Source organism: Elephantulus edwardii, unplaced genomic scaffold (assembly GCF_000299155.1).
Source record: "Elephantulus edwardii isolate Elephantulus edwardi_28Jun2011 unplaced genomic scaffold, EleEdw1.0 scaffold00003, whole genome shotgun sequence".
Classification (NCBI taxonomy): Eukaryota; Metazoa; Chordata; class Mammalia; order Macroscelidea; family Macroscelididae; genus Elephantulus; species Elephantulus edwardii.
Window position 1 is genome coordinate 17,510,150 of NW_006399753.1, and position 9,632 is coordinate 17,519,781.

Consider the following 9,632-nt stretch of genomic DNA (forward strand, 5'->3'; position numbering starts at 1 on the left):
AATTGAATTTGACTCAAAGGCAATCAACAGTAACACCAACATAATATATAAGTATATAAACTATTTAAATATAACCAGACGGCAACTATACAACTATAAAAATGTGGCAACTATATAAATGTAAAGAATTACTGTTACAGTATGCTTTATGGTTCTTTCTGTTCCATTTCACAGATGAGCATACTGTGTCAGACAGGGTGGCACTGAGTGGATGGCTCAGCTCCATTAGGGGTCGAATCTAGATAATTCAGCCGGGACAGAACACCCCGTAAGCAAGGCAAGCACAGGCTTCCTTACTAACTAGAGAAAACAATTTCATCACATCCTTGATTATTATCATCATTGTGGGGAAAACACGTGGAACTTATGACTAAAGTTTAGTAAGTAAGCCCATTCTTACATTACTCACTGGTGACCCCATCCTATTATGGACTGTGAATTTGAAAAGGGACTTCGCTTCCATGAGTAGGTGCTGTGGGACTGGGAGAGGGCCAGATGCCAGCTGTGTCTATCAGCAGAGTCTTTGATGTGGTGACAAATGTGAAATTGCTCCTTGCACATTAACTGGTAACCTGTGCTTCCTTCACCCGCTGGGTACTCTTCAGCCAAGAGCCCTTCCCCAATGCATGGCCACCTGCTTCGTCCCTCCAAGGAACCCTGCAGGCCAGGAGCTCCTTACAGACACATGACCAACACAGGAAGGGTTAAGGGCTTTTTGTGAAGGAACAATCTTAAGAACATCAAGGACAAAGCAACAGCTGGACTAATGATTGGACTTGGTTTGTCTCTTAGCTCATGGGCAAAGACATAGAAGAAGCCATTGAAGATGAGGCATCAGGGGACCTGAAGAAAACCTATCTGACTCTTGGTAAAGTAAACATGGGAGAATCCCTGTCTTGGGTTGGGATCCAAAAACAACAGACCAGGAGATGGTGGTTTCTGTGCAGGGTTGCTTTTAGGGAGTGTTTTTTGGACAAGCACCTTTAAGAGGGTTGGACAAGCAACAGGCTGAACGCACTGTGACCAAGGCTTTGTGGCTCCCTCAAGACTCTGCAGCGGGGATGTCCAGAGGGGAGACAAGGGGACAGGTCTTTGCACCCACAGCTAGGCACTGCTGCATCCAGAAAACATTTAGAATCTCAGATTAGGAAGTTTCCCCATAGGAGGGAATTCCTGGGGAAAGACTGTGCTGCAAGCAGTAGCACTGGGTGGAGAAGCGTTGTGTGGCCCTCCTCAGCATCCCCCCTCAGACTCCCCAAGACCATGGGTCCTGAGAGCATCGGTCAGCAGTCTGGACCATTGTCTAGTCTCAGCAAACAGTAGGAGGTTCATATGACACACACCCTCAGCCTGGTACCCGCACACTCAAGGGCTGTGAACACCATTGTGTATGTGCCTGTGCCGGATGGCCCAAGGGGTTCCTTTTCCACTTGGTTCTTTCAACACCTGGGAAGAATGAGGTCTGTTCAGAAAGAGGAGGGTGGGAGACCAGCGCTTGACTGCAGCACGCCAAGACCAGGAACTGCAGCTTTTGCCCACAGGCCGGAAATAGCAGAAAGATGGGCATGAGGCTGTGGCTGGCAGGCTCCTTGTCTCCCCCTTGGTGAGCCCTGGATAAAGGAATCTGGGCATTGTCCATTGTCCACCCTCCTGTGGTGAGGAGGCCAGGGCATGTGCCCAAATGGCACAAGAAGTGGAGAGTTGTCGCCCTAGAAAAGGCAGCCTTGGAAGTTGAAAAATGTGCTTTGCTTGCCAAACTTTATTTTTTTTTTAAGAGGGATGTCAGGAATTGATTTTTTTTTGTCTGTCCTTATTTTTAATTCATATGAATGGGCCATCTGCCATGACTTCCAGGGGCCTGAATGTCCTTGCTGTGACTCAGTGACCCACACTGTAAGCATATGAGTGCTTGAATGGGCACTGTCCTCAAGGCTAAAAGGAAGATAGTGAACAGAAGTGGAACCTACTCTGTACTTGATATGGTCGACCCCAGAGAGCTCAATAAAGCAGTCTGAAGATGGTGCTAACTTCCCTCACCTATTTAACAGGGCCCAGGGAGCTCCAGTGGTCTAGTAGTAAGAAACCGCACTGCAATCTCAAAGGCACGTGGTTCAAATCCACCAGCTGCTCTGTGGGAGAAAGATGGATAACCTACTCCCTGAAATTTACTTCAGTTGCCTCTGAAAACTTGCTGGGGGGTCAGCTATGAGTCAATTCTGACTTAACAACACAAAGAGTAGTAAAGCTGTAGGATTACAGAAAAATAAGCTTCTTGTTCTCAGAGAGCTTCAATTCTTGTTTGTTATTGTTGTTGTTGTTAGGTACCATTGAGTTGTAGGTGACTCATAGCAACACTATTAACTGAAGACCTGAACACTTGTATAACTTTCATCTTTTCTCCAAGTTCATAGAGTTTCCGAAGGCAAGCCATTTCGGAAGTGGATGCAACTCCTGCTTCCAAGCTTGTTTTAATCAGGGAGCTCCACCAAACACTGTCCACCACGGGTAACCATTATCACATTTGACACATTAGTGTCACAGTGTTCAGCATCACAGCAACCACGAGTTACCTCTGTACAGCAATTCACAGACCAGTGCTATACAACCTAGAAGAATGTTTGACCAGAAACTATTTAACTGACTGTGAGCTGCACTGACTCAACTCCTCACTCGTGACAACCCCATTAACAACGGAACTGGGCTGCTGATAGGATGGTCTATCTCGGTCATAGATCACCAGGCTTTTCTTCCAAGGTATTTCTGGGTAGAACCAGCAACCACTCATTTAATAGCTGATCACAGTAACCGAAGCACCCCAGGTCTCTCTGTGGATTACAGTGAGTCTCAAGTATGCTCCTCCCTAGATGAATTCTCCTCAGTACAGCAGCCTTTGATAAAGACATTATACACTTGGGTGTGTGAAGGAGACATCCAACCCAAGCTCGAGGCTCGATCATAGAAGCAAAGAAACAAAACCAAACCCACCACTGTTGAGTTGATTCCGATTCATGGGAACCTTCCAACAGATGTTAACAAGATGAAATGGTCCATTTCTAGCCCATAGGATGAGAAGCAAGATGGGGTCTTATTTGTCTACAGGCTTTGCCTGGGTTCTGGTTGAAAAACTCTGATACCTGACCTGGGAGACTAATTCGGGTCCTATTACACAATAGTGTGAGCTCAATTCCTTTCAAACATTTTCCTCACAAGTTAGTCAACTCTGGGGTGACACGCTGGGCCAGCTTTGTTCTTTCCAAGCATCTCATTAGTTAACCGACCTGGAAAGTGTCTCATTCTCTCTCCCCCTGTCTTGTCCAGTGAGGTGTGCTCGGGACCTTGAGGGCTACTTTGCTGAGAGTCTATACAAGGCCATGAAGGGCGCGGGCACCAATGAGGAGACGCTGATCCAGATCATTGTGACCAGGGCTGAGGTAAGGCCACTCCACTCCCAAGAGGCGGAGGCCACTGCTCCTGGCTCCATCACCAGTGTCCTCAACAAATCCTTTTTAGTGAGAGCCTATTAAAGAGAAAGTAAAACAGGGACAGCCTTGCCCTCCCAGAACGCGTGGAAGACATCTGCTAGACTCCCATCTGTTTCTTTTTATAAAATACAATGGGGTAATTGCTTCTATTTTTGCCGCCTGTGGCTCCAGGCGTGCTGGGTATGCAGAGGGGAGCTAGGGAGCCCTTGAGAGGTCAGGCATCTGTGCCCACCTCCATTGTAAGAAAGACCAGAGACACCCACAAGCTGACTTCTCGCAAGATCACACAGCACCAGAGATGGCGAGATTCCTGAGAGAAAAAAATAATTTCCAATTCCTGTCATTGACTTTGAGCTGACCCTCCAGCAGGTGTTTGGGAGGCTATAGATGGTCCAGTAGGAGGTGGCCTGTCTTTCTCCCAAGGTTGGTGGGTTCAAACCCCCAGAGAGGCACCACCTTCTGAGTGGCACCACAAATCCCTACCTCTTTTATTTAATTGAATGAACTGCAGAAGCAGTTCTGTACAAGAAACACATCTATGCAAGAGTGTTTCATAGCCTTTTTCATGATCTCTTTCCCATGAGGAATGTTCTTAAATATTTAAGAATTCTAACTGCATCTTAAGTGGCCTAGTGCTAAGAAGCTGTGCTGCAATCCCAAAGTCTACCAGCTGCTGCAAGAGAGAATGGAGAGAATGCTGGGTAATCTCCGCCTGTGTGATTTCCTGCCTCTGAGAACTCACTAGGGGGTCAGCCACGGGTGGGGTCCAACTCTAATGGCACACAAAAACAACAACAACTGCATCCAGGTCTAACTGTACCTGCCACCTTGCCAAGACATCTTATCACTGCAGATACACTGCATTTGTTTATGTATGTTTGTATATCTGTGCTTTGTATGTGTCTTGGAACCTTGGTCACACAGAGGTTAAAGCACTGAGCTTCTAACCAAAAGGACAGTGATCCGCTGGTCTGCTTCTGTGAAAAGTCAGTTATAGAAATGCTTTGAGACAGTTTTACTCTGTCTGACCAGGTTGCTGGGAGTTAGAATCCACTCCATGGCAATGAGATATGTGTCTTAGCTACTAAGTGCTGCTGTAACAATGAAAAACCTATCACAAATGAGTGGCTTTAATGAACACGAATTTATTTTGTCCAAGTTCTGCAGCTGTTTTGTCCAATGAAGCTGCTGGTCAGGTCAGTGGCTCTTTCGGAAGACCTTTCTCCTAGTGGCTGGTATCAGTCAGCAATCCTTGGCCTTCTGTGATGTTGATGGGCACTAATATCCCTACTGATCAGGCTATAAAAAGGGGGGGCTTCATTCCATTGTTTGCCTTCCCTATAGGTACCTTTGTGTCTGTTCTGCTCTTTTCATGACTCAGAAGTGATTAGGTTTAGGATTCACTCTACTCTGGAATGACCCCATTACCACAACAGCATCCTAATTACAAATAGGATCCCATCCAGAAACAAGGTGTCAATATATACTTGGGGAGTGTCAGTGAGCAGTGATGTCAGTCTGGAGACTAAGGTGCTCCTGATCCAGGCCATAGTCTTTGCAGTTTACTTGTTATGCGTCAGAGAGTTGGACAATGACTAGGAATGATAGGAGGAGAATTGATGCCTTTGAGCTGTGGTGCTGGAGAAGAGTATTGAATATACCATGGACTGCTAAGAGAACAAACAGGCTCATTCTAGAGAGGGTGAAACTGGGCTACTCCTTGGAGGCAAGGATTCTGAAGCTTCGTATGACATACTTTGAACATGTTGCAATGAGGGACCGGTCCTTTGAGAGGGACAGTGCAAGAGAGGAAGACCCTTAATGAGATGGATTGATTCAGTGACTGGGGTAATGGGGGTAGGTGTATCAGAGACAAGATTGACATGAGATAGAGCAGGGTTTAGGGCTGTTGTACATAGGGGTACTATGAGTTGCAGGCAACTTGAGAGCACATAACAACAACAGTGAGATGATATCATTCAATCCATGACAATATGTTCAAGATTAAGACTTTCTCTCCCTCCTTCTTCCCCTGGGGGGGGGGAATCTTTTTCTTTTTAAGGATGGTACTGTCCCTATTGAGAATGAATGAGTACAATAAGGACAGGAAGATTAGCAGCCTAGAGCTTGGAAGAGTCACAGCTATTGCTTTTGACTATAGAGTCATCAAACTGAACAGCAAACTCAATGCCACCAGCAAGTTCTTGCATATGGTGGCCCTTCATTGGGTTGCCAAGACTTTCCTTATAGTTTTTACAGGAGGAGACAGCCTCAGCTCTCCCCCAAGAAGCAGCTGGTGGATTTGAACCGAATTTCAGTTAGCATCCCAATGCATAAAGCACTAAGCCATCAGAGCTCCTTTCTAGAGTCACAGGGGTTGGAAAAAACAGGGATAAATGATGTTTTGCTACTTCAGCGCAGCCTTGGAGAATAAAGTAAAACTAGCATTAGCAAACCACAGACATCTTCCTTCAAAAAACTGTCAAAGGATAGATACTAATCCAAATTCTGGTTCACGGATTTTTGACAAATAATACTTAACCTCTGACTGTGTTTTTAAATATAACTTAATAATATTAGAGTTTTTATTTCTATTTATGGAATGTCTCTGCCCTCTGTTCCTCCTCCTTCACTACTCACTTTTTCCTTTCTCTCTTAAAGCACCCCTTTCTCTCACTCCTTTCCCGATCTTTCTATCTAGACCTCTTTCCCTCTTCTCTCTAAATTGCTGCCTTTCTGCTGCCTTTTAGCAATTCAGCCCACAGCCATGCTCACCAGGCAGCCTTCAGAGACCCAAAGGAGGCAGGTAGACAATAGAGAAAGCCAAGCATCAGGAAGACCTCCAAGAGATTGCACCCACTTCGAGGCCACTTTAAATTCTCATGTTGGGCCCTGGGATGTCTTATTCTAAGATGAACTGACTCATCTCCATATTGACCCAAGTCCTGGGGCATCTGCAGATTGGGACCATTTCTTCAGAAAGCTGAAGCCCAGCCAGCTAGAAGAGTTTCCGTCGAATTGACTCTGATTCATGGTGGCCCTGTGTGTGTCAGAGTCGAATTGTGTTCCATGAGGTTTTCAATGGCAAACTTTTCCAAAGCAGATCACCAGGACTCTCTTCCAAGGCAACTCCAGGTGGATTCAAACTTCTAACCTTTTGGTTTGCAGCCAGGCTTGTTAGCTGTGTGTACCTCCTAGGAATTCCTTCCTAGCTGGGTATAGTTTAGCTGATTCTCCTAATTTTCCCAAATCCACATGGTACCAAACTAGAGTCCTCACAGTGACCTCATTTCCCCACCCCATGCCCCTATCCCCAGACAAGGAACCACACAGATACAAGCCAGAGGAGCAGGGGACTCAGACCATCAGCCTGGTGCAGTTTCTCTCTTTCTATCAGCATCTGCTTCAGACACTTCCCCTCCTCTTCCTTTTTCTGTTCTCACCGCTCTATCTCAGTTCAACTCTCTAATTGGTGTTGTAGATAAAAAAAAAAAATAACCAGACAACTGAGCCACAGTTCTGGATGTGCAGCGCAAGTAACATCTAAATACCTAACAGTCCAATTCTTCTTTAGTGACACTTAGTAGATTCTCTGCAAAACTAGGGGTTCCTTGGATAGTAGAAACGATTAGTCAGGACCCACTCATGACATCCCAGGCCAGAATCACCTTAACACAAACTGATTTACTTGCAACCTGGGACTATATCTTTTCTGGCTTACGATCAACTCCCTTACCAGGTTGTACGATTCTTTAGGGCAGAGCAGTCTTTTTCTTTTTTCCCTCGGAATTTTTACCTCCTCAGGCCCTAGGGCTCCGTAGTTATGTACTGGCAAGTCAGAACTGACTCAGATCTGACCCTCCACTGGGTTTTCAGAAGCTGTAAATCCCAAGCTAGGAGATTGTCCATCTTTCTCCTGAGGAGCAGCTGGTGAACTTGAACTGCCTGTCTTTGTGTTGGCAGTGCAACACCTGTAACGAGGCCAACAGAGCTCCTAGGTCTCTCATCCTCTGACTTAGAGTCAATCTGGTTGATTGGCACCTTGCTGATCAGAGTAAAAAAGAAAAATGCTTCCTAGCAAACCTCTGTTTGCAGCTTTCTTAACTTTATAACAAGGGTTAGCAAGCCACAACCTGCGGTTCAAATCTAGTCACTTATCTGCCCTTGTTTTTATGGGCCATCGAGTCACCTGTGACTCACAGTGACCCTGTGTAGAATAGCTCTGAACTCTGCTTTATCCCAAACCAATTTCACTGTCTGATACAATGACCACCATTACCCCAGATATTGTGTTAATCTAGCTAATCCAAGTTCTTTCTTTTGTCCACTGTCCTTCCACCCTTCTAAGTATGAAGCCATTCTCCAAGGACTGTACCCTCATGGCCACATGCCCAAATTATGTAAGATGTAGCTTAAGCTTTTTCCAAGGACTGGCCCTTCCGGATAATATGCACTAAGTGTGGAAGACAGGGTTTCACCATCCTTGTCAGTAAGGAGCACCCTAGTTAAACTTCCTCTGAGACAGATTTGTTCATTCTTTTGGTAGTTCCTAACATATGCACTGTCCTCTCTCCTACAGGTTGACCTTAAGGGAATAAAAGCAAAGTTCCAAGAGAAGTACCAAAAGTCTCTGTCGGACATGGTTCGCTCTGACACCTCTGGGGACTTCCAGAAGCTTCTGGTGGCCCTCCTGCACTAAGCAAAGCCAGAGAAGCAAAAGCCTGAGAAGTAACCTCCTTTGCCCAGAGCACTTTCCAAACCAGACTTGCAAGTGGGTCTCCCAAACAAAATCCTCATGGTTCCTGGTTTATTTTCTTAGCAGTTTGATCAGTAGAGGCAGGCCAGGCTGTTTAAATAAAGATTAATAGACTTAGAATGCTTAAAAAAAGATCTTGTATTTAGAACTATCTTGCTGGGGTTAGCAAGTATCTGGCCTGCCCCCGACCTTTCATTTAGACTATTTCCAAACCAAATGGAGTCAGAAGTTGATGGGAGGGGGGCAAACTATGCATTTATAATAAAATGCTTAAAATATGCTGTTCACAGGAATGTGTGTCTTCTGGATTAAGATTGACTGGTTAAGTCATTGAGTGAAAACAAAGAAAATAATTTCTTCCTTTTTTTCCTGCATGTTCAAAGCCCAAAAGTTAATTAAAGTTGAGATCATGCCCCATCATCTGCTGCTTTTTTTCCAAGACCGAGTTGGTTTGTTTTGGCTTGAAGACTAGAAAGGTATGAGTTGGGGATCTCAAGCATGCAAAGGAAATACAGTTACACCAGTAGGAATCATAAGGTCAGTCATTAAGGCCAGCATCAAGGAAGCTACTAACTTGCTGACGTGGAATATAACCAGAGACGTAGGCACTCCTCTGCCTCCTGGTTTAGCGTTTCTTGTGTCTCTAGAGATCTATCTACCTGACCCACTTGTATCTTCCATCTGATCTTCCAATGCAGTTAGGCTGAGCACAGGGCCAACAGGATAAAAGCCAACAGTTAGAACCTCAAGTGAATTGGTTCTACACCAATAAATGTGTTTCAATATGTCTGTTTCATAGCCATGTGTTCCTAGAAACACAGGGGCCTGTCAAGAGACCATGTACATCATGATCATTGACTGGATGCCTGTTTGTGCTTGGCACTGTTAACCAATTAAACTTCATATTTAATCCTCTCATCAGCCCTATGTTGTTGTTTTCAGGTTCTGTGGAGTTAACTATGACTCAGAGCAACTCTGTGAACAATAGATCACAACCTCGTGCTATCCTGGGCTGTTCTCACAATCTCAATGCATTTATGCCCTCAATTCCATTGTTGCAGTCACTGTGTTAACCCATTTCATGGAGTATCTTTCTCTCTTTCACTGACCCTCTATTTTCCAGGCATAGTGGTTTTTACCCCCCGAAGACCTAGCCCCTTCTAATAACCTGCACAAAGTATGTGAAATAAAGTTTCACCATCCTTGCACTAAGGGATGCCCTAGTTGCACTGTCTCCAAGACAGACTAGTTTGTTCTTTTGGCAGTCCATGGTATATACAACATTCTTTGCCAATATCACATTAAAGTTCAAAGCCATCAGTTCTCCCTCAGTCTTCCTTATCCACTGGCCAACTTGCATGTGTATCGATGGATAATACCATGCCTTGGGTTAG

At 45.1% G+C, this 9,632-nt stretch overlaps 1 protein-coding gene across 1 annotated transcript in view; it reads left to right on the top strand.

Annotated features, from left to right (window-relative positions):
* Positions 1 to 8,181, top strand: part of ANXA13 (annexin A13) — a 57,888-nt gene extending 49,707 nt beyond the window's left edge. The window contains exons 9-11 of the mRNA XM_006879465.1: positions 793 to 868; positions 3,319 to 3,431; positions 8,062 to 8,181. Of these exons, the coding sequence (XP_006879527.1) occupies positions 793 to 868; positions 3,319 to 3,431; positions 8,062 to 8,181 (309 nt within the window). The remainder of the gene's footprint in view (positions 1 to 792; positions 869 to 3,318; positions 3,432 to 8,061) is intronic.
* The last annotated feature ends 1,451 nt before the right edge of the window (positions 8,182 to 9,632 follow it).